This window comes from Triturus cristatus, chromosome 8 (assembly GCF_964204655.1).
Source record: "Triturus cristatus chromosome 8, aTriCri1.1, whole genome shotgun sequence".
Lineage (NCBI taxonomy): Eukaryota > Metazoa > Chordata > Amphibia > Caudata > Salamandridae > Triturus > Triturus cristatus.
The window spans coordinates 367,157,799-367,183,290 of record NC_140591.1 but is presented as its reverse complement, the minus strand read 5'-3'; the positions used below and the strand labels follow the sequence as shown (position 1 = coordinate 367,183,290).

General features: G+C 49.0%; 1 protein-coding gene across 4 annotated transcripts in view; it reads left to right on the top strand.

Moving 5' to 3' along the window:
* Nucleotides 1-22,138, top strand: part of SPART (spartin) — a 304,345-nt gene extending 282,207 nt beyond the window's left edge. For 2 of the 4 annotated variants that reach the window (XM_085621715.1, XM_085621717.1), the window contains one exon: nt 1,372-2,478. In XM_085621715.1, the coding sequence (XP_085477841.1) occupies nt 1,372-1,456 (85 nt within the window). In that variant the 3' untranslated portion in view covers nt 1,457-2,478. Of the gene's footprint in view, nt 1-1,371; nt 2,479-21,205 lie in introns of those variants that run through there. The other 2 variants (XM_085621716.1, XM_085621718.1) reach the window with 2 other exon arrangements.
* The last annotated feature ends 3,354 nt before the right edge of the window (nt 22,139-25,492 follow it).

The window sequence follows — 25,492 nt, the reverse complement described above, 5'->3', positions numbered from 1 at the left end:
GAAAGAGGAAGACAAAGAAGCCTCTTTCATCAACAGTGAGCCAGAAGAAGCAACAAGACCACACAAAATTAATGTGAATTCTTTACTTGAAGTAGAAGAAACAGACTAATGTGGGCATTATTAAAATCATGCTCTCTATGGAAAACAACTTTTTTATATCCCTCCTCCTCCCATATTGCAAGTTACACTGGATATACTCAACTGACTTAAATAATGCAATAATTGCGCAGCAGAAGACCAGTCATAACCAAGGGTACAACCTATGCCACTTAGACTTAACACATTTCTCAGGGGATCATTTTGATCCCTTGTAAATCTACTGTTCAGAACAGGCTGAAGACAGTGTACCTTGCTGTAGGTTAAGACACAGGCTGCACTTACTGATGAGACCCATAAGACAGAAATATATTTGCTGCTGTTTTTTGTTCAAGTGCAGTGCAGCATTGATGCTGTAGTGCTCTTTCCGCACATTTAAAAAAGTATTTGAATGTAAGGCACAGTCAAGTAAAATAAGGGACCGGAAGGCTACATGGGAAATTCTCATTGGTTAAAAAGGGCCATCCTGTGTAGAAGAAAAATCAGTGTGCTAAATAAATCCAGTCTTGCATCACTAGCAATCCCCAACAATAGGCATTCTAGGATGTTCCATTCCTAGATGCCTACTTGGGTTTCAAACCAGGTTTAAAATCGTTTACCAGATAGTCCCTATAAAACTGGTTGCCTCAAACGTTTGTCCATCGCCTGTTGGTTTTCTCAATGAGTCTACTTAAGTGAGACAATGATTTTGATTTGGTTGTCTCATTATTTCTTGCTAATTGCCAAAAAGAGCCATATGTTGTATGCAACTGTTTTAATTTCAGGATTGATTAATAAGCTCCTATTTACTATCTGCGTTTGATGGTCCCAAGCTTTTTATTTTTAAGCACTAAACTCATTTTTAAAATCTTTCTTCAGAAATTTAATCTGGTGTTGACCATCTTTAAGAATTCTTTATTTAGTTTCTTTTGGTTGCTTTACTTAATACTGGTGAGCTGATAAAAGGTTTGACTATGAGGGTACATGAGAATCAGCCTTGCATCATGGATGTTCCTCTTACATCTGTTTGTTTGCAAGAGCTAGTTTTTCTTTCTGTGGCCACATGCAGTTGATCAATACGTTTCCAATATATGCAAGGATGTTAAAATATATATATATATATATATATATATATATATATATATATATATATATATATGTGTCTTAAAAGTAATCTTAAAATAGAACATTACTGGTAGGTATCTTAATTTGTTTTTAACAGTTTTTGCTCAGGTTAAATATCATCACAGTACATAGTTACATCCATCATGTCTAGCATTTCTGCTTTGATTTCAGATATGGAAGACAACCTGAAGATCATCATCCAACAAACCATCCAACAAAAAGCAAAACTAGTGTTGAAATCCCTAACTCATTTTGAATGACCTTTCATAAAAGGGAATGCTCAAGTACATCAATCGCTCAATAGCCTCCTCACTGCTTAATCAAACTTCCCCTGCTTGCCATTTCTCCCTGCTGCTACCCAATAGCACCATGGGTGAAACAAACTGTGTTTTGTCCGGCGGGTTCAGAGGTGTGCCGCTTGTGTCCCCTGCATAGTTGCTTTGTGGCTATTTTCATGAGACTCCCTAAATCCTTATGTTCTCCATTTTGGTCTTTAGAGGTCCTGGGGATTTTTGCAATTAATGATCATTATTGTTTTATAATTATTTAACGGTGACATAATCAGAATGGCTTGTACACATATCTACATGTGCCGTGGGCATAACTAAATTAATTTGATTGTTAATTGAAGTATTGCCCACATCTTATGTGATAATGTGTTACTGCTTTGCTTGTTGGTGCTTTAAAACTATTGTTGTGTAGTCCTGGCTGAATTAATTCTGGCAAAAATCTGATTATTGGCAAATTATAAAATCATTTTTATTTGATAACCTGACATAAATACACATTTTTTAATGTTACCCTAATCATCTTCAAATACATGTAAGTTTATTTGAGAATTTAAGCAACACGTGGAGGTTCTAATATTTCTTTAAGGGGATATAAACGAATGGTAATCTATGAAATGTTATCGAAAGTATTTATTAAAAGGTTTTTCATTTCTGGAATTTTAAAAACTTGGGCGCAACAGATTAGGAAAGTAGCAAAAGTCACAAAGGAAGAAGTGGAGTACACGTTTTGACGTTGGTTTGAAGGTTTCAACCAGATTTCAACAGTTAGTAAAACAAATTCTTAAGATTACGATTTTTAAACACGTTCTGGTATACTTTGTGAAAAGCTTATAAACCATATTGGCAGATTTAAAAATATTGAGTAGTTAACTAAAAACAACAGTGACCTAGGATTTGTAAAATCAGTAGAAAAGGAGAGAACCTTGTCCCCCCATAATTTCCCTTATAAGATCCAAATAGTAAGCAAAGACAAAAAAGAAAAGAAAAATGTTATTCCCCCCATAACTTAGATGTACTTATCATTCAGCAAGTTCACATGAAAACTCCGGAAGACCCTTATCTACCTTGTGTTTAACAATCACATATTCAAATACTGTTCACAACTGCAACCTCTTTACTTTCTCTTACAGAATATCCTCTTAGGAATAATCCACATCATTACTACATATGACATTTTCCCCCTCCCCGCTCCTAATTGTTAGCTGATACTAAATTGCTCACTACCATGGCCCATTTCATCCTTTGTGTAATTCAGTAACTGTACACAGGCTTGCTGCATTCTTCCAGTAAATAGCAAAAACATGTTTTTTTTGTTAAAAACTTTCTAAGTTGCAAAGCATTGAAGTGCGATGTTTTTCAAGTGGAAAAATCCTTAGCAGTGTAATAATGTCTATTATGTGTTCTGCTAAATGGTACACAAGCACTCTCTGTAACTTTTGCAGGTTTGTACATGACTAAATGGCCGATAAAAGAAGCAGAGACCTCACACTTAAATGATCACTTCATTGATTTGGTATATTAGTTGAGGAGGTAATGATACTTGATGGAGCCATCTAAAACTTACTAATATAAATAGAGCATTACTACACACCTCCTTTGTTATAGTACAGGCTCTATTTTTCATAACTCTAAATTGGAACTTCATTGTTCTCCCATTTCATAATTACTCGTGCCACATCTTTGTAATCCGCCTGTCTTCGTCCCACAATACGACTAGCATATGATTAATCGTGTGTGTGTGTGTGTGTGACCTAGATAGGCTAATTCCATGTTGCCAGTGCTTGCTTAAGACCGTGAAATACTGGAGTCTGTATTCTCCATAGATTTGACTAAGTATAGCTCTGGTCAGTGAATTACAATTATCCCCTTTACACCATAAAGAGAGAAAGGTGGGTCTGGTGGGGCACCAAAACATATTTCAGGCTGTGACAGTGGTAGAGACATTGCTTCGTGCTTCTCCGATTTAGAAGAATGTTTTAGTATCTTGCAGATAGTTTTTATCATAATTAGCAATTCTCCTCAGTTGAGTTTGAGTCGGAATCAGATGGTTGAACTAATATCCAAAGCAAATCAACAACCAGGTCTTGTGCACCTGAGCTCAACCATTGTAGTATGTGCTGCATCTTCCCAGTTGATAATGTGGTTCTAGAGAGGTATCCCTATGCTAACTGGTATGAGTATTTTAGAGATGTACTGTCTAACCCTTGTCCCATTCAGCTTTGATTAAGCAGCAACATTAATCATTTACTTTCCTCAGTATGTGTATTGGCACAATTTGAAAGTCTGTCAAGGTTCCAGCCAATAGGACCATTTTAGCCAGAGCCTCTCTGTTATCACAAACATGTGGAATTTAAGCCAAACCTCCATTATCCCCTCAAAACACTCACAAGCTTTATTCAAGTTTCCATAAAATACTTGTTTCTTGTGAGAGCTAATCTGAATCACATATGCCTGAAAGGTACATCAGGAAACAGTACATAAGGACACCTTGCTAAGCAGATTGAAATCTGCCTTACTTAATAGCGATATCACTATTTTCTATGAAGTGCATTCATAAATCTACATTCTCCAATCTGCTCTAACCTAGTGTGGAAGACACACATTGTCACACTCCAAAACATGCACGAGTTGGGCCCCTGACTTTCATACCTGTTGTCTGCACGTTTCGTCCTAAAGGAGCATGCCAAGGGCTTGTTCACTATCATAAGTGGGTAGGGAGGTATCCCAGTTTTTTGCTGTAGTCTATCCCTCCCACCTTCCTACTAGTGGTCTGTTTATTTTATTTCTCATTAACAATCCTGTAACAGCTGTTAGAACTAGCCAGTATATCATGCCTACACCAGATACCTTAATCACCACCTGCATCTAGCACCAATCGGTATTAAATGCTTTCTGCACAACAGTACTTTCTATACGATGCTACTGTGATTCAGTGTTTGTACACTGACGAAATAAGAGCAGTCTGAGGTTATGCATCAATATTGCCTCCTTCTTGGTCTCTGTGCAAGGATTTAGGTGCACATAGGGCTTTCAAAAAGACCCTGCAATAACTTGCTGCGGTTGTTCACTGATAGTGTTCATTTTCACTTCCTTCACCATTTCTTGGACTGGGAAAATCTAATGTAACTACAGCACAAAAGAAGGGTGACAACTGTGTGATGAAGTCAGCCTGCACACAGAAAGCAGATGGTCCAAATGCCTGTTTGTTTATGTTAAACACTAAGGAAGAAACATCCCAGCCACCATCTGAGTCAGCTTTCAACTGAATCGCTTGTTCGTTCCACATCCTAAGAATCATTACATCATAGCTATCTACAAGGAGGTTCGGTAGAGATACCACACATCTTTCATCCTTCTTCTTAAAAAATACTTTGGAAATGGAAAGCAATATATGTACACATAAACCTTAAAAAAACAAGTTAAACTGTAATATATTATAGAAAGGATAGACATTCTTTCGCTCGTGAAGTGTTTCCTGGATCACCCTCCCACTTCTCTTGAGCTCTATTTTAACATCTTTGTTTATATTTCTATAACCCTTGCCACCAACAGTACCACGTCCCATCACAGCAGTTCTGTTCAAATTCCATAGGCGTTTGTCTTCCAGTTTTACAGCATCATAAAACAGGATAACCACTCTTTGTGGTGAGAAAGGTTCGAGCTCTCTACCATATCTTTGAGGATATTTTACCCACACAATATCACCAACATTTACTCTAGTATGATATGTTGAGTGTTTGTTGTCGTAAATTACTTTTCTTTTTAGTATTTTTTTGTGTTGCTTTTTTCTTCACCTATCCAGCCCCAGGGAAGTACCCACATTCCTATGATTCATCCACGAAGTACACATCAAAGAACTGGTTTTGGACCCCTGAAAAGTTCAAACTGTACAGTAAACGTGATAGAGTGAGGTTGAGCGATATATTTCACCTCTTTCAAGAATTTCTTTTTTCTAGTCTTTATTTTGTGTTCTAACAATTTTGATTGATTCCTTCAAAACTCTATTGAATCTCCCCACCATAACATAGGATTTGGGATGGTAAAGAGAACAGGGCTTATGTTTGATACCTCTATGAGACACAAATTCCTCGATCTCTCTAGAGATTAATTGCATTCCATTGTCAGTAAGAATACAATCTTGAAATCCCTACCTGCCTAATATTTTTCTAAGAAAAGCAATAACATTGTATGTCTTTATATTCTGTGTAATGTGCATTTCTATCCAACGTGAGAATGTCAATCGGCACCATCACATATAATTGACCTGTTCTATTAGTAATAGGCCCCAAAATATTGATAGCCATTTATTTCCATGCTTTCTCTGGTGAATTTCTCACCACCATGGTCTGCAGTCCTTGTCATGCAACATACCATCGTGACAGTCTCAACCGGAGTATCAGTCCCGGACCTCCAGAAATGTAAGCAAATTCTTTGGTTTTAGAGTTTACTAGATGGCCCTGGTGATCCAGTTGAATTAATTTTCCTCTGACACAACTGAGGGGAATTATTTTTTTTACCTCTCCACAAATAATCTTCTCGCAACGACAGTTCATTCCTCACATTACAGTATTTTAATGTCATCACTCAATACTACTTCATGTATCATGTTACTCCTCTTAATTCATGGTGCCCTCAGCATCTTCACGCACTATGAAAACATCAAATTCCCACTCATCTTCCTCATCATTAGTATCCGTTTGTGTCTTATCCAAGACCATCCATGAGAAACAGTCTGCCGCCTTATTCTCCACCCCAGAGATGTACTCAACCTTGAAATCATAATCTTGTAGAGCAACAACTCATTTACCAATTCTGCTTGGTTGGCATACACATTTTTTTCAAAACACATCCTTAAGAGGCTTATGGTCAGTTCTCACAACAAAGTTCCTTCCCCATAAGAATTTCCTCAATTTCTTGATTGCCCAGTAAATACACAGCGCTTCTCTTTCAGTGACTGAATATCTGTAGGAGAGTAGGATCTGCTTCACATGTTTACCCCCACTTTTTGCTGTTGTTTCACTGTTTTTCGACTTTAGTCTGGCTGGGACCCTGCTAATCAGGGCCCCAGCCTAGCTGCTTCCTCTCTAAAATGATTCTATGTACTTTAGGTACAGTTCAGATTGGATCTGAGGTGCCCTTATAAGTCCCTAGTATATGGTATACTATGTACCCAGGGCATAGGTACCCCAGAGGCCTACCAGGGGCTGAAGCATGTATTATGCCACCCCTGGAAAGCCACCCAAAATGACATCACAGGTCTGCTACTGAAGCCTGGGTAAGGTGGTGCATGCACCCCTTACTGTGATATGGGCTACCTATATCACTATATATATATATATATATATATATATATATATATATATATATATATATATATATATATATATATATAATATACACACACACATATAAACCTATAAGTCACTCCTATGGCAGGCCTTATCAATCCTGAAGGCAGAGTGCTTGGTTCTTGTGTGAGAGGGTGCCCTTGCATGAGCAGAGCCCCTCTGCAGCGTTCAGAGACTCTTCTCTGATGCTGTTTATAGTGCAGCCTGACCATATACTCTTAAATGCATTATAACCCAACGGTAAATGCTAACTTTGGACTGGCTGCACAGAAACATGTCGTGTTTGGTGTCAAGCACCTTGGAATCACACCCCCACACCAGTAACTGGTGTGGGAGTATGATCCCACCCTTCTAGAGGGAGAGACATGACAGCACTGGTATACCCGGTAGAAACTTAATAGAGCCCTGGCATCACAAAATGGATGCTGCAGCCACAGACACGGGTCTGGCCTCCTGCTGCTGACCGAAACTCCAGCAGGGGAGGCCTGGACAATAGATTTCCTGTCACAGGAACCACCTCCCAGACAGGCTGATGTATATTGGGGCTGGGTGGGAGCACTCTGAGTGCTTTAAAGTCCTGCACTGGGGGCACATTTGGTGTCCCTGTGCATAGTCCAGCTCAAACCGGTTCAGGGGCTTCCAGCCCCTGCTCTGGCGCGAAACTGGACAAAGGAAATAGGTGTAGCCACCCCTCTTTCCAAACCCTCCCATAGTTGAGTCCCCCAGAGTATTCCAAACCCCTACCTTAGTATAAGTATGAGACCCCTGTCCTTAGGACTTTAGATTACCCTGGACGAAACTCTGAAGCCGAATCCTGGATCTTCGACACTCTGCTCAAGACCAGAGGACTGAAGAAATCTCCCTTGGGGTCAAGGAGTGACTCCCCTGCTTGGCAGGCACCAACGAAGCAATTTGCCAGTCTGCATCATCGAAGCTCCCGCCAGACTCTGAAGCCCAGGAAGAGGATTTCCAGACATCTCAGAGGCCGACCCGAGTCCCCAGCAAAGCTGAGACCCGCAGCCCTTTTGAGTAGCGTGGAACCGGAACTCCTGGTCACCGTGCATTTCTGCAAGTGCATTGACTTCTCGATGTCTGTTGAAGTCGTGCTTGGGCTGACTTGTAGCCCCCACCTCGAGCACTGAATCCACCGAAGATTGTCGGCCTGGTCATTCCGAGTGACCCGTGGGCCGCCATTTTGTGTTTCATCTCGAGGTCCCTTCGCGATCCCTGGTCCATTGACTGGTGGGTCCCTGAGGGGGTAACTTTGTATTTCCTTGGGCTTTCCTGGTTGCTCCAGACGTGCCCCCACTCCCTACCAAGTGGTGAGTCCCACAGACCTTGCTGGTCTGCACCGAAGCATCTTTCTCGTTTCTGCGTGGGTTGCTATTGCCAAGGCTTGTTGTGTCAAATCCGGGCACCGACGCTGCAGCACTCGACATCCTTTGTGGGACAGCTCGAATCCAGCTCCTGGTCGTCCTCAACGCCTCCTGGTCCTCGTGGCTGAACAGTTATACTTCACCTCCTTCACCTGAGATCACCCGACATCGGTGGGCATCTGCTCATCGCCTTCCTGGTCACTGGCAAGTGACCCAGACTCTGTCCCCTCTGCTTTCAGGTTCATCTCATCTTCGATCCAGGCTTAGATCTCTTCGGACACTCCGCATCTTCACGGCAGCAGCACTTCTTCGCCAGCTCCCATTGAAATCGACGACGTGACCCGACACCAAAAGACACCTATGCACCCGGCTTCCCTGGGCGATGTAACACGAGTACTCTGGTGCTCCTGTGGATGCTAGCCCTAGAACTTCCTAAGTTCAAAAGGGTTTGGTCCTGACTTATTTCTAAGTGTCCCTACTCTTTAAAAATCTAACAGCAACTTTCCCCATAGAAGCTAACGGGAGCGAGCGGCTGTGTTCACACACTGCACACGGCCCCATGGGTCCTCTGTGTCACTACCTTGGGTGGTTCCTTGGGGTCCCAGTGATTCAACAGGCTCTAAGCCTTGTGTCTAGTTAAGTTGTGGTTCTTATACCACTATTTTAGTATAAGGTATATGGTTTGGCTCGCCCCTAGGGCCTGACGTGTATTTGTGCTATTTTACTGTGATTATTGAAGTGTAACTTATGTGTTTTGACCTCTAGTCTCATAAAGAGACTAGGAGGGTGTGTTTAGTAATAAATACATATATTTTATACATATATACCTGGTGTGGATATCTTTCATTTAGTGACTCAAGAGATTAAAGACTGGTAAAACAAGCTGCTTTACATTCCTTCAAGACTTAGCCTAAAGGCTGCTCTCCATAGCTACCACTAGGATAGCTTTCAATAAAGGTTTTCTTTAACCTATAACCAATAAGAGGTTGTTTGGACTGATACAAGGTGCCCACTATAACTAGTGGACAGCATATATCAGGCCAACTTCTCACAATATCTTTTGTTAGAAATGGGATTTCTGGTTGGCTAGGGCTTGCGCCTAAGCCAGGCAGAAACACCACTCTAGTCAGCGCAAGGGAGTTACATGCCGAAGATAACCCCTGCTCACCCCCTTGGTAGCTTGGCACGAGCAGTCAGGCTTATCCTAGAGGCAATGTGTAAAGGGTTTGCTTAACACACACACAGCAACAACACACTAGGCACACCACAAAAGAAACTCCACACAAGGTTATTTAAAAGAATAGCCTTTGTATTATCATAAACACATTAGAAACCTAATCACACATTTACACTGTGCCAACTGGCATGTGCAATATTCACAGGGGATTATATACAGGACCAGGCTAATCGGGCCACGGTCAGAACCATCAGAACAGGTAAGTAATGTAAAACACAACCAGTAACTACTGGTACCATAACGACCTAAGCATTATCACATTAGCATTAGACACCATCCTAAAATCTCATGACATTATGCAATAAACCACATTAGGCCCAAACCTCATTATTATGAAATCTGTTTATTGGCATTTCGTTAATATAGACATAGCACATGTCATAAATGAAGTATCACACAGGCAATGAGTCAGCCATTCCGAGTAGTCCCCGCCAGTTGTGAGTATGCCGAACAACAGGATCAAACGCCACCCCCATGTGCTAAGCAAGATAAAACTTATGGGTCTCAGGACCACCGCCCTTATCTAAACAGTTCCATGGAACAACAAAAAGAAAGAGGCAAAACAACAGAAGCCCCAGCACAACAGCAGCAGCAGGTTCGGTCTTTAACCATATGATCCCCAAGGCACCTCTCCCGGCCCGACCCCCCGGTACAAACAGTTCCATAAAAGGCAATTTTCAATGTCCGCACACATGCCCGGTTCAGTGAGGGCCTCCGCATCAGTCCCCAAGTTAGACCCCCGGGCTCACATCCGTTCCCCCCCTCCTCAGGGAGTGCCTCCGCAGTGCCTGTCCCACAGAGCCCCAGGGCGTCCCCATCCAGCTGCATCAGGGTCTGCAAGTGTGTGCCCCACTGGTTCGCTATAGGCGTGCGCCTGAGGCCCAAAGTTTCTTCCCGCAAAAGGGCCGTACCCTCCGCCCCCGCCGACACCAGCAGGGAGCTTCGCCATGCTTGCGCTCGGGGGGGTTCAGCTGCCTTCCAGCGCTTGGTGATCAACCGCTTCTCCACCACCAAACCCAGGTCGAAGAAGCGAGAGGCAACCTTCGTGGGGGGAGTTCTACGAAACAAGTGCAGCAAGCAGGCCAGCCATTCCCGCGGCGCCAGCGGGCCGGCGGATTTACTTAACGCTCCATGCACCGTCCGCCAATACGATTCTAGTGCTGGACAACTCCATAACATGTGCACCAGTCCAGCGTCCAGAGCCTTGCAGCGTGGGCAGTCTGCATCCGCGCGATGGAAATATCGGTTTATGGAGTCAGGAGTGAGATATGCTCTGTGTAGTATAAAGTATTGGATTTGGCGAAACCGCAAGTTCCTGGGAACCCGCGTTGGCCCCTGTAGCGCATCCCTCCATTCCTTGTCAGCCATGGGGCGATCCAAGTCCGCTTCCCATTTACCGCGCAAAGGAGACAGGTCGGTCGCCACCTGTGTGCACAGGGAGGCCGCGAACCAACGGATCATGTGACTGCCCCGTCCCATGACATGGAGGTATTGCATCATGAGGTGCTGTGCCGGCTCCTCCTGAAGAGCTCCCCACCGGTTCGTCAATGTCGCGATCAGCGCGCAGTGACGGAGGAATTGACCGGCTGGTAACCCCGTCTCCTCCGCTAATTGAGCGAATGGGATAAGCGCACCATCGCGGTAGAGGTCCCCCAATGTGCAGATGCCCACCGCGTGCCATTCCGTAAGCTCCGTCGAGCGCAGTATCCCCTGTCCACTAGGCGAGCCCTCAATCAGCATGGCAGGAGCGTAAGGGACATTCGACCGGGTCAAGTAAAGGGCACGCCGGTAGCATTTGTAGGCCACTGCCACAAGGAGGGGACCCGGTTTGACCACTCTGGCCGTCGGGTGGAACGCCGCAATGATATCCGCCAGGGGGAGCGGTGGCTCCGCGGACGCCATGTCATCCCTCTCCCTATCGGCCAACCACCTGGCTACCCACTGCAGCTGTGCTGCTAGGTAGTAGTGCGCAAAGCACGGCATCGCGAGTCCCCCCTGACCCGTGGGAAGATATAACTTAGATAGTGCCACTCTGTGGCGCGCGTTACCCCATACAAAATCCCGGAGTGAGCGCTCCAGGGTGGCAAAGAAGAACGCCGGGATGTAGATCGGCAGATTAGCAAAATAGTAGAGGAGCCTGGGCAGAGCCACCATTTTGACCAAGGCAATGCGGCCTGTGACCGCGAGAGGGAGGGTACCCCAGAAACGCATATGGGCCCTGATCGCCGTTACCGCCCTGCCCAAGTTGCCCTCCACCAGGTCAGCTGGCTGCCTATACACCTGGATGCCCAGGTAACGGAAGGTGTCCGGATGCCACCTGACAGGCACAACCCCCAGATGATACTGGGGATCCAGAGCGTCAGGGCAGAACGGGTAAAGGCACGATTTGGCCGCATTCACCCTTAACCCGGATAGCGTAGCAAATTCCGTTAGGACTCGCTCAAGGTCCCCTGAAATGTTCGCCACGTCTTTAACGAAGACCAGGAGGTCATCCGCACATAAGGAGACCTGGTGCGTTGCGTCGCCCATGGGAATGCCGTCCGTCAAAACCTTCCGTAGGATGGCCGCTAAGGGCTCTATGGCAAGCGCAAAAAGGAGAGGCGAAAGAGGTCACCCCTGCCTGGTACCACGGCCGACTGAAATGGCCTCAGAGATGTATGGGCCAGTTCTCACCCGGACCACAGGATTCTTATAAAGAAGCGCCGCCATTTGTAGGAACCCGAGGCCTAGTCCATAGTGCAAGAATGCTGCCACTAGGTACCCCCATTCAAGGCAATCAAAGGCCTTTTCAAGGTCCAATACTAAACAGCACGCTCGCGGCCAATGCTGTGCGCCATGTGCGGCAACTCGGAAGAACCGACGGAGGTTAAGCGAGGTGCTGCGCTTCGGCACAAACCCATTCTGGTCCCTGTGCACCAGTACAGGTACAGTGGGGGCCAGACGCTCCGCCAGGACCTTGGCCAGAATTTTATAATCGGTGTTGAGAAGGGCGAGGGGGCGATAGGACCCCAGGTTAGTAGGGTCACGTCCTGGCTTGGGTAAAGAGATCAGGTAGGCCTCTCTCATGGAGGCGGGCAGGGTAGCTTCCTCAAGGGCCGTGAGATATAACGCGTGCAGTCTGGGCACCAGAGACTCCCGATATGCTTTATAGTACTCCGCCGGGAGACCATCCGGCCCAGGTGCCTTGCCAGAAGCCAGTGAGGCCACCGCTTCCCCTATCTCCTCCAGCGTGAGGGGACCTTCTAATGTTTCCTGGTGGGCATCCGGAACCGTGGGCAGGCAGGCGGCCTCTAGAAACTGGTCTAGATCCTGTGCCTGTCGGCGCCCCGTTGAAGTGTACAGGGCCTTGTAATGCGCTGTGAGTAGCTGATGGATCTCCTGTTGCGTGTGTACCAGCGTCCCGTCCGATCCACGGATGGAGGCTATTGGTGCGTAGCCCGATTCCTGCCTGATCAACCAGGCCAACAACCGCCCCGCCCTATCAGATGTGGCGTGGACCCGAGCCGAATTTGCAGCGTAGTTATGGCAGCGCAATCTCTCCAGCAGCTCAGCGTGGCGTGCCCGGAGCCGCGCCAGCCGGGTCGAGTCTTGACCTCCTTCCTCACCATGGCACTCACACGACAATAGCCGCGATTCCAAAGCGGTAGGCAGTAACGTAAGCTGCTTACGAATATTCCCCGTCGCCCCTAGGCAATGTCCCCGCATGGTAGATTTGTGCGCGTCCCATTCCGTCAGCACGCTCCCTGCCGTACCCTCGTTGAGATCAAAGAACTGTTCGACCGCCGTGCCGACCGCATCCTCAAGAGCGGCCGGTTGCAGACGCCACGTGGGAATGGGGGGCCTCCCCAGGTCCCAGCAGAGACGCAGCCTAAGAGGATTGTGATCCGAGTGGGTCCGGCCCAGGTACTCCGCCTGGACTATCAATGGGTCCAGCGAAGGAGAACCCACCACCCTGTCAAGGCGGACGTGAAGGTCATGTACCGCCGAGTAATATGAATAGAGTCGGTCAGTGGGGTGTAAGGTACGCCAGACGTCATGCAGCGCCCATCGCGACAGCCAATCAGTAAGGTTCCTCGCGTTCGAGACTGCCTGTGTGCTACGGAGCGGCGGGTAGGATCTATCAAGGCTCGTGTCCAGCACTGCGTTAAAGTCCCCACCCAGTAACCAGGGAAGACCCACATACGGGGTTAAGGCCACCGAGAGTTGATCTAGGAACGACGGTTGGTCGACGTTCGGGGCATAGATGGATCCCAGAAGCATAGAGTGCCCGTTGAGCCTCCCCCGAACCAGTGTGTATCGTCCAGCAGGATCAATCACTACTTCGGAGCATGTGAAGGGTGTACCTGCCCGTACCCAAATCAACGTACCCCGAGCATGCGCAGAATATGTGGTCCCAAAAAGCTGCCCCCTCCACCGAGCGCGTAATTTATCCAATTCTGGCCGTGTCATGTGTGTCTCCTGGAGAAGGGCCACCGCTATCCTATGCCGCTGCAAGTAGGCAAAAACAGAGTATCGGCGGGCCGGTGTGTGCATGCCTCTAATGTTCCATGTGACTATCGCAGTGTCAGCCATCAGTGTTGAGTGTGGACAACGCGAGGCCCACGGGCAGGAGCGGGCCAGCCAGGGGGAGGAAGGGGACCAAGATCACTGTTGCCCAGACCGCCTGCTGCAATAACATGGTGTACAATAGAACTGCAGAGTGTAGGTAAACAAAGGTAAAAGTAAGATTAACAGAAGGAATTCCATAACTGCAAGGGCAAACCCCAGAACAGGCATTCGTCCAAACATGTAAGACTCGATCGCCTGTGAACTACCAGGCCAAATATGTGCTAGTGGGTGCCAAAGGGCAATACTGCTGGTCCCGGTCTACAAGAGCCCCGTGTTACCCCTGTCAGAGCCTCGTGTGCCTGCAGGGCCGCCAGTCGCGCAATTGCTCCCCAGAGGAGTGTGTGTGGGCATCGCCGCCACCCCGCACCCCCGCGACCAAGGCATGCGTGGACTCCCTACCCCGTCCTGCGTGTAAGGGAACCCACACTGTCCCTCCAGCCCCCGTCACACCCGCAGCACCCCAACCAGCCCAGTCGTGTAAGCATAAAGAGCCACAGAACCACTAACCCAGAGGCAGGAAACACCCCCCCCCCCCCAAGAGTAGTCCGCAGCACTCAACCCACCCCCGCAGGGCACCTGCATTGAACACAGTGCAATCAGGCAAGAGTTCACCCCAGAAGGTCGGCCGTCTGGGGAGTCACCACTGGTAACACCTGGTCCTCTGAAAGTATGATGGACGGGGAGGAGGACTGGTCAGTCTCAGTGTCACTGTGTGCGCGGGCCGCCACGTCCCCTTGGCTGCTCACAGATCCCAGGGTGGCCACCGCCTCAAGAGCCTCCAGCCGTTCCATGCGCATCCTCTCCGGACTCGGGCCGCAGGAGGACTCGGCCCCGCTCCACCGCGTCGGTCCCTCTGTCTCCGTCGTCTCAGTCGTTTCTCCTGGCGCCCCAAGAGGCCCGGGTCTGCGGGCCTGGGGCCACCATGTTGGCCCGTTTCCTCCAGCCAGTCCCAGACATCAGACGGGGTGTCGAAAAAACGTGTCCCATCCTTCGTGACCAACCTGAGGCGCGAGGGGAACAGCAGCGAATATTGGATTTGCAGTTTACGGAGTCGGCGTTTCACCTCCAGATAGTTACTCCTCCGCTTCTGAACGGTCGCAGTATAGTCCGGGAACAGCATCACTGCGCCACCCCCTACCGTCAGGGCACCCATTTTCCTCGTTTCCCGGAGGATCACGTTCCTGTCACGGTAGTTGAGGAGCCGAAACAGGAAAGGACGCGGCCGTGCCCCAGGGACAGGTCTCCGCATCGGCACTCTGTGCGCCCGCTCCACCACAAACTGCGGGGAGAGCACCCCCGGGGGTAGTATGTCCCGCAACCAGCCTTCAACGAACTGCTCCGGTCGTCGTCCTTCCTCACCTTCCACTAGACCCACGACACGTATGTTCTGGCGCCGAGAGCGGCCCTCTGCATCCTCTGCACGGTCCTCTAGAGTGTTAACGCGGTCCATCAGGTCCTGCAAAGTGGCAGAGTGGTTGCGCACTATCGGCTGGACATCCTGCAACGCCTGACTTTGACTGGCAACAGTGTCCGCCAGTTTACGATGGTCAGCATGGAGCAAAGTGAAGTCAACCGTGACTTTGTCGATCCGGGATTCCAGGGAGGTTCTGGTTTGTTCCAGCGTGTTGCCCAGTCGGTCGACCGCTGCCAGCATGGCATCTATCTTGGCTTCCAATGTCGACGCAGGCGGTGCCGCAGTCCCAGCAGAGCGTCCCGGCGCCGCGTCAGGACCCTCCGCCCTCAGCCTGCTCTCGGCGTGTTTGTTCCAAAGCCGCCCCATGGCCAGTAGCTGCGCCAACGGCATTCGGAGGGTCCAGTGGCGTGTCGAGATCGACCGGGACTCCAGGCACCTCTAGATGCCGGTAGCAAGGGGCCCAGTCCCGCTACCACGAGTCAGGCAAACGCCAGGGGGTCAGGGCGCAGGGCAGCTTCACTGGCGGGGGAAGTTTGTCGCGGTCTGTTGGTCAGCCGTCAGCCGGCACCGGGATCACGGCCATCCCCCAGCCCGCGCACCGCCTAGTCCACAATGGCCGGACCACAGCAACGCGCCCAGCAGTAGGCAAGCGGCCAGTCCCCCAAGCTCCTCACGTTGGGCCGGTCCGTCCGATTACTCCCACGGCGCTGTTCTCAGGGCCACATCACGCTCCCCAGGGTCGCCTCCGCCATCGCAGCAATCCCCCTCGCCCCCGAGGGCCGCAGCCAGGCGCTCACTAGGTCCCCGTCCACATGATCGTAGCCAGAGTGGGGCCTCTCACCAGTTCACTCACCGAGCTCTCAGGCGCTGTAGGGTCCCATGTCTGCCACCATCGCCCCCGCCTGTAATGGCCACCGCCACCGACCACCACAGCAAGCGCTTCCAGGCTCAGCGCTCTCAATCAGGCAGGGCCACTGTGCAGCTGGTCACAAGCCCCTCCGGGTCCCACCGTCGCGTGGGAGCCCCTCACGGGTCGCCAGCCAGCCAGCCGCCGATCTGCAACGCGCTGCGCGGCCCAGCCCCCTCGTGGCAAGCCGCGGTGCAGAGTGACTCTCGCGGCCGGGCGCCGCCTCCAGCACGTCCCGCACCTCTCTCCGGGCAAGTCACTAGGGTGGTGGCACGTAGTCGGAGGCCGCCCCCGCTCTCAATTCGGGCCCCACAGGGCCGCCGGGACCTCACGGGCAGAAGCAGGCAGCATCTGCAGCCCCGGGGCACATCCCGGGTAGGAGAAACGAAGGAGAACGGCTCTGCAGCTCGGGAGCCTAACTCGAACACAGCTATCTTGGCCGCGCGCCCTCTAGCGCCCCCATTAGGCCCAAACCTCATTAGCATAAACACATTACGCACTAACCTCCTAAGCATAAAATAAAATAAAATTAGGTACCACCTTGAGGCTTATCCACATTAGGCCCAAACCTTGTTAGCATAAACACATTACGCACTAGGCTTCACCAGCATAAACACGTTATGCAATAACTTCATAAGAAGCATAGACATCATTAGAGGCATTAACCAGGGTGCATACATGCCATTTGGTACTTTAGACATAAATTACATTAAGGCATAGGTACAATATGCATAAGTCAGGAGTGCACCACAGTACACTGACCAAGGGCACCCCTCCTCTCCGGGCACACCGGGGCTCAAATGCCCTATGTCCAGGAATGTCAGGGCGTGCAGCTGCCACCTGCTGCTAAAGAAAAACAGTGCCCCCTTGTTGCAGCTGCCCGCGCTCTTGTGGTGCAGCTGTGGCGAACACACTTAGCACTGGCTTCTCTCAACAGATTGCCCCCAAGTCCCACTCCGGGACTTCTCAAGAAAAAGAAATGACCCCAACATTGCAGCTGCCCGCGCTGGTGCGGTGCAGCTGTGGCCGACAAAGTGCTGGCACTAACAGTGCCTAGGGGAGACCTGTTCACCAGGCTCCTCCTCATGCCATCTCTGGGCACCAACAATATCTAAACTCCAGCCCCACTCACCTGGGTTCCTGGCAGACTCCTCTGGTTCTCTGTAGGTGGAGGAAGGCATCGACAACGTGCCTCGGCAGACTCTCCCAATCCCGGGCCCCTCCTCACCTTGTCTGGCGGTCTCTTATCCTGGCACGGGGAAGGTTTGGCTCTCCTCCTTTCTGCCGGCCGCCTGGGGAGACTCCGATTGAGCTCCTCCTGCCGCTACCAGCATCCACGCAGGCGGGGTGAGCTCCCGCCGGCCTTCAGCTTCTCCTCTTACCAGGGCAGCAACACGCTGGGCTCTCTCTGTTCATGAGAGCCCCGCCTGGAATCCGACCACACTGTTGCTGCACGCGGGGCTCCCTTACACTCACAGGAGCCCCGGTGACCCGTCGTACTCTCCGTCTTCACCGGGCCGCCCTGGGAGGCGGGGTAGGCTCCTGTGCTCCCTCCTCCAAGCAGCCCGGCTTCTCCTGACTTCCTGCGGGGTCCTCACGGCAGTGCCCCGCCCACAGTCAGGCGGACGTGCCTGGCTTCCTGGTCGCGGCGCGATCGCGGCAGCCATTGTTCTTCCTTCTCATGGTGCAAGGCGGGGTGGGCACCCGCCAGACCAAAGACAGACGCGGGGGGGACACCCGTATTAAAATAAATACAAAAGCGGGGTAGGCTCCCGTTCTTCGCGCACACAACACTGCGGGCACAACGCGGGGTGGGCTCCCGCTTCAATAAGGAGTGCAGGGGGGAATCCCACTTGCGGGGATTTCCTAGCAGCCTCGCGCTGCAGCCGGGCCAGCTCCTCTCTCCTGGAAAATAAAATACAGCGCTTCAGAAGGCGCGAAACCCACCGTTCCTTGAAAAAGTCCTTAATGGTCAAGGGGACAAAGCAGGACCCAGGCAGGCCAGCACACAGGGCCCTCCAGCAGGGAGGCAGCTCCTCGTGGTGGTTCCTCCTGGAGCCCAGCAGCAACAACAGGCCCCCCAACTCACAGGAACAACATTTGTCATGGAGTCACAGCCCCTATCTTTATACCACTTTTCCCCATTGTCTGCAAAGCACAGGGCTTGGGGAAACCAGTTCTAACTGGTTCTGGAGCACTGTGTTTACCAGTCTCCTCTTCCCTATTGCTAGGTGGGGGGCTCGTCATCAGACACACCACATGGGGGCGGAGACAGCATTTACTAGGGCAGGCACCATCCTATTCAGGGACCAGGGATTTCTCCTCCCACCACTCCAAATGCAGATGTCCCATTCAGCCTAGCGCTGACTCCCCCTTCCCCTCCTGGAGCCACACGCACCTCACCAGCCCGTCACTCAAAAGCCAGACATGCAATTCACATCAGGCAGGCAGACACATAGCACACAGAAATGCCAACTTCTAAAAGTGGCATTTCTAAAATAGTTATAATAAATCTGCGCACACCCTTGTGTAGCATTTATTGTCACTATTCCAAACTTGCCCACGCTGCGCCTCTCATATCAGGAATTACCACTGAAACACTTATCAGGGAATCCCTAATGCATTCCTATGGGAGGGTAGCCCACAGTAGTTAGAAACCAAAATGGCTGTTTGTCTCTACCAGGACATGTTACACGCTTCAGGTACATGTTCTATCTTTTACCTACAATGCACCCTGCCCATAGGGCTATCTAGGGCCTACCGTAGGGGTGACTGACTGGTAGTAAAAGGGAGGTCACGGACATGGCACACACTTTAGGTGCCACGTCACAGCAGCAGTCACACTGTGCACACAGGCCCTGCAATGGCAGAGGCCTTAGATAGGTTTGAAAGGCTACTTTGGTGGGTGGCGCAATTAGCACTGCAAGCCCACCAGTAGCATTTAATTCACCAGCCCTGGGTATATGGGATACCACTTTACAAGGGACTGACAGGTAAATTAAATAGGTCAAACAGGTGTAGACCAGTCTTAGCATATTTAACACAGAGAGCGCATGCACTTTACTCTGGACAGCAGTGTTAAATTACCCAGAGGCCTAAAACCACCAACACCATGTCAGGAAAAAAAAACTAGGAGAAAGGCAAAAAGTTTACGGATGACCCTGCAAAAAGGGCCAAGTCCATCATCTATGTTCAAGTCCAATCAGACATCTGGACATGAACATAATGTTTTTTTTTTCACTGCCTTTTCTGTGTTTAAGCACAGCACCCAGCCCTTTGGAGCTGGCATCTGTGACCAAGACTGATCTTTTTGAGATATCGAAACTCTGTTGTGAGGGAGCATCAGATAAGGCATCTTTTACATCTTCAAATTCTAGCTCACATTGTGGAGACCACACAAATGTTTCTCCTTTTTCAGCAATGCTCTCAAGTTATACATACGACTGGAAAAGCCAGGAACACATTTATTAAAATTTTCCACCATTCCCAAGAACTTTGCTAAATCATGTTTGTTGTCAAGAATAGGTCGTTTTTCAATAGTCTTTACCAAATACTCTTTTGGCTTGACATCACTACTAGATCGCGCAATCTGCAACTTCAACTGCTGAATCCACCCATTGAGAACTGCCCCTTTTCATCCCAGACTCGTGCCATCGAGTCAAGTACAACTTTCATGTGACTTCAGTGCTAGGTCAATGGCAGAACCACGTCCTGCTTCAGTAGCAGTACACTTTTCTGCCATTCTTATGACAGCAAAGGACAGCGCTTCCATTAATAATCTTTAATAATACGGACTATAACACTTCCATTAATAGTTAATAAATGAATCCTAGATTAACAAAGGCAAAGTTGCCCATCAAAAACTAGAGAGAAGGATACCTATTGCAACTATCAAAAGATACCTTATATGGATCCTAGGTTTGCTCTTCACTATTTTCGGGTGAGTCAGGAAAGTTCCATCAATGATTCTGAGAGGACACAGCATGCCACATTTTACCCTGCTCTGCAGAAATGGCCATGCCACACAGTTAAACAGGTCACCTCCTCCACTAAGCACTCTGAGTTCCCATGCCCACAGCTGCGAATTGTGCAGTGTTGTTGGACCATATAGCGTCCCAGCAAACTAATTTAACATGTTTGAAATGCCTCATCAGTTTACAAAACGTTGAAGCTATTTATAAAGTTCTGTATAAGTTTTGAAGCAGCCAAGATGGCAGGCTAAAATAAACTCCATGCCGCAGCACTCAATACCTACTTTAGTTTCAAGGGCCACCTCATATGTATCTTAAGTGTATACTTCATAGCAGCTGCTTTGACATTAACAGAGTCCTCCTCCAGTTTGTTTTCCAGACAGGGTGTTTAGTTATGTGCCTGGCTCTTAGTGAAGCAGAATGGAAGTTTCTGGCATGGGAAAGTGGTCTGGCTATACAGCTTACATTTCTAGAGAGGCTGCTGAGAATGATCTGAGGCATGGACCTCTGCAACATGAGTCACAGGCTTTCCTATAACTGAGTTGCATTGCACAGAGTTCTGGTACAGTTGGCAAGAAGCACGTCTATTGTCTCGATCTTGATCATTAGTGGTTTCAGCAGCTGCAGAATTATTCGGGGTTGTGGTTTTAACTAAGAATGAATCATGTACAGGGATCAAAAGTCAATAATTTGTCAGCAATAATTCCACATTATTTGATTCTGGGTGAGTGATTCTGGTAAAGCGAATTGAAAGGTTAATCTCACTTGATTAATTGCTATTGATCTGATTTTTTTAAAAGAATTAATTGAAATCGTATGACAACAAATTACAAATCCTTATTATTTTTGTAAAGGTACGGAGGAGACGCAGCTCGTGCTACAGACAATGCGGTTAATTCTGCCATTAATGTTGGGGTGACAGCATTCAATATCGAACACCTTGGTATAAAGGCTGTTGTGAAGAAAACTGCCAAGGAAACAGGTCATGCAATTTTAGATAAGTACAAGATACAGGAGAAGCCAGAGAAAAAGGATGGTCCGTCCGGAAGCTCCGAGAATTCTCTACCAAAAGCCTTAAACTGATTATTTCTGTGTGTGAGTTGTAAACCAAAACAGCTGCTAATATTCTTCTATCCCTTGCTGTACAGACATTACCCTTTTGAGAAATGGGAGTTTGAGGACAAGCTGGAGGATAAGAAAAAAGAATTATAAATTAAAATGGTTTCAGGCTTATCAAATGATCAGACTGCAGCAGTGTACAGTGTCATGCAAATGAAAAATACAAAAGCTTTCACAAACACATATTGCCTTCTTTCACAGTAAGGCTTTTGTGGTAATGGAGGATGCCGACAAAAATGGATGGGGACATTGGTAAATTTAAGAGAGCTCTTGTCGGCGCAGTTCCCACAGAACAAAAGAGGTACATTCTTGTTGGATTTTGCTTTTTTCATATCTTGGGCAATGTATTCCATCTGAGAACGATATTAAACACATTACTAATGTGGCAGCAGTCAGTAAGTCTGGCATAGTATTCGAGTTAATCAAGAGACCTGCAGCAGTAATGTAAACATTTTCTAAGCCTGAATTGAAAATAAGTAATTTTATGGACAGTGTAAAACATTCTTCCTACCAAGAATGCAATGCTTAATAATTTTAATCCAGCTTCTGTGTCTTACTTACAAATGATTTTAAGCATGTTATTGGTGCAGTATTCAAAAAGAGTATGTAACTGGAAACATGTCCATTCCTTGTTTGACTCGCATATCATTGCTTAAAATTCTTTGTGTTGACGATTTGTGAAGACATTCTTAACTAATAATGGATTTGATGGCATCGGCATTGATTTAAAAAAGGCCAGAAGTAGAACATGCACATATTATTGGAGAAGTGGTATCCGTTGTCTTAAACGGACATTTTTTTCTAAACTACTGTTGATTTGTTATTAACCCCTTGTATTAGCTCATTTTGAATCATTTTTACTGTAGCATCTAATCAGAAAGGTTCTCAAACTATCTGAAACCATTTGATCTTTTTTGAGTACGAGTAAAAAAGAATAGTGTGATTGTAGTAAGATCCCCAATCCAACATTGGTTTTTAACAGTTCGAGGCATGTGGGCTGCTGAATTCATATCTGTGCATAGATCGCCGCCTAGTGTTGGGTCCGGATGTTTGCACGTTGTTGTCCTGGAAGAGTCTTCGAAGTATCCTGGGATAGGTGACTCCTCCCCTGGACTACAGTGCGCATGGGCATCCTCTCCATCCTCAGATTGTTTTTTTCCGCCATTGGGTTCGGATGTGCTTATCTTGACTCAAGTTAGGAAAAACTTTTTCTAGGCCAAAAGGCCTTTAGTTCGCGTCGGTACTGTTCCCGATCGGTATCGATAGTATCTTGTTAGTTTACTAACTTCCAGAACCAACTTTTTCGCATTTTACCCGACCATCGACCCGTCATCGACGATGGAATCGAGGACACCATTCAAGCGGTGTCCTGTATGCAATGCGAAATATCCCCATATCGACGTCCATCCGGTGTGCAACAAATGCCTTTCACCGGATCACGACGAATCTACATGTATGGCCTGTGCCCGATTCCGATCCAAGAAGACTCTCCGGAATCGACGAGCAGCGAGACTCGAAGCGCAGCAAGCGGCACCGGCCCCGGCCAACATCTTCAGCGCCGAGGACGAAGATGTCGAAGACGTGGAGAACCTACCCTCCAGCCCCGCTTCCGAACACGACTCCGGGTCGGAAGACGTCGAAGAACGACTCTTTCACAGAGATGAAGCCGACACCGAGGTAGGAGACTACAATGAGGCCTTAGGGGCCGAAGAGAGTAGCTCCGGTGACGAGCAAGGCCTACCCGTACAGACTGAGGATATCCCAGTGCGCCAGTCTATGGCTCCGGTCGAGGGATCGCCTTCGGGCCTTACCCAAGACCTATCCCGTAGTTCTTCGGCCCCGCCCTCTGGCCCGGCCTCGGACATTCAGCGGCAGCCATTACTACCCAAAACGGCTGGTTTCCCTTCTTCGAAACCGAAACCGAAAGCTGAATTGGTTCACCAGAAACCGAAACCAAAAGTGACGCTGGTCGGATCGAGGCCCACCACACCTTCGACGCCAGCAAAACCCGTCGGCACCGACCTTACCAAACGAGACTTCGGTGCCGAGCTTGCAGCAGCCGACGTCGGCACCGACACACGGAAAAAGACCTACGGTGCCACCAAACCTACTCGGCTCCCGGCACCGACGCAATCGGCTCCGACCCCAAAGGTCAAACTGCCTGCTGCGTCTCACACCGCTTCGACAGCACCACCAAAGGCACACTCATCGAAGACGTCGACGGCCATTAACGCCCCTCGACTCGATGACTCACCGGCGCCGAAGAAGTCCACGCCCGCCTCTACAGAACCGGTCGGCGCAAAGGAATCGATGGCGCTCCAGGCGCGGCCCGTTGCTGCGCAACGCACCAAACACAAAGCAGTCCTCCAGGACACGTCGGGCTCCGAGCCGATAAAAGCTCCAACAGCCTCTTCGGCACCAGCCAACATCTCTTTTGGCCTGCCGCCATCCACGGCCCCAAAACTGTTCCAAATCAGAACACGGGTCACCCACACCACGATCACGCCTGCCGAACGCTCTCCTGCGGAGACGTCTCCATCACATATCATCGACGCCGACACCGGCAGGATGATGCTCCACAAGAGGAGAATAACTTCCGAGCCAGCTTTGGACTCCTACCGGATCCCGCTTAAGAGAAAGCTGCCAGTGGCTTCGGAACCAGTTCTTTACGAACCTCTCCAATCCTCTTACCAAGATCCACAGTCCTTCTCTCCCACACACTCCGACACAGACGTTTTGGAGGACTACATGGGTGACCACGTCCCCTACCCCGGAGAGATGGACCCTGAAGGCCGACAGGACCCTGACCAAGCTTGGGATGACCCTGTAGACTCGGGTGCACCTATGGATGCACAGGACCCGCTACTCTATGGAGCAAAAACATCTCCCACAGAGGACACTGCCGCATTCAACGCCCTAATTGAACGTGCTGCGGCCAATCATGGTGTGCAGCTCCACTCTGACACCGTCGAGGACGACTTTCTCATGGATACTTTCGCATCCTCAGAAAGGAATATAAAAACTCTACCCATGTTGAAGGGTGTCCTCAAACCAGCAAAGGACATCTTCAAGGAACCCACCAGGGCAAGAGTAATAAACCCCAGGATCGACAAAAAATACAGGTCGGCGCCTGGGGACCCTACCTACATTAGAGGCCAGTTACCTCTGGATTCCATTGTAGTTGCTTATGCTTGCAAACGGGCACACTCGCAAACAACAGGTGATGCTCCTCCCCCGGACAAAGAGTCCAAGGTGCTAGAGACCTCCGGCAAACGGGTTGCGGCCCAGGCAGCTAACATATGGCGCATTGCCAATACTCAGGCGCTCCTCGCTCGCTACGATCGAGCACGCTACGACACATTAGAACAATTACTCCAACATCTCCCTGACCAATTCAAAGAAGGTGCAGAGATCCTCATCAGGGAGGGACAACTCCTCACAAACGCATCCATTAAGTGTGCATTGGATGCCGCGGATACAGCTGCCAGAGCCATAAACACTAGCGTCATGTTGCGACGACACGCCTGGTTGCGAATCTCCGGATTCAAACCTGAGGTACAAAATAACATCCTCAACCAGCCTGTCAACCCCGACTACCTATTCGGGCCGGAGGTTGACACCACCCTAGAGAAAATAAAAAAGGACACAGACACTGCAAAGTCCATGGGGGCTCTCCAAACGCAGTCCTTTCGGAGGGGCTCCTTTCGTCGCCCCGGAAATAGAGGAGCAGGTAGAGGACAGGGGTCACAGCAAACCTACAACAAGGGCAACACACAAAGCACCTACGATAAAAACACCCGGGGTGGATATCGTGGCTCCAGCACAAAGGGCAGAGGACGCGGGTACGGCAACACCAGGTCCTCCCCCAAGAACAAACAGTGACGCCCTCTCCCTTCCTCCCGACCACATAACACCTGTCGGGGGAAGGCTACAAAGGTTCCTGTCCACGTGGAACTCCATCACCACGGACAGGTGGGTCAAAGATATTGTCAAATACGGTTACTGCCTAGAATTAACCTCAA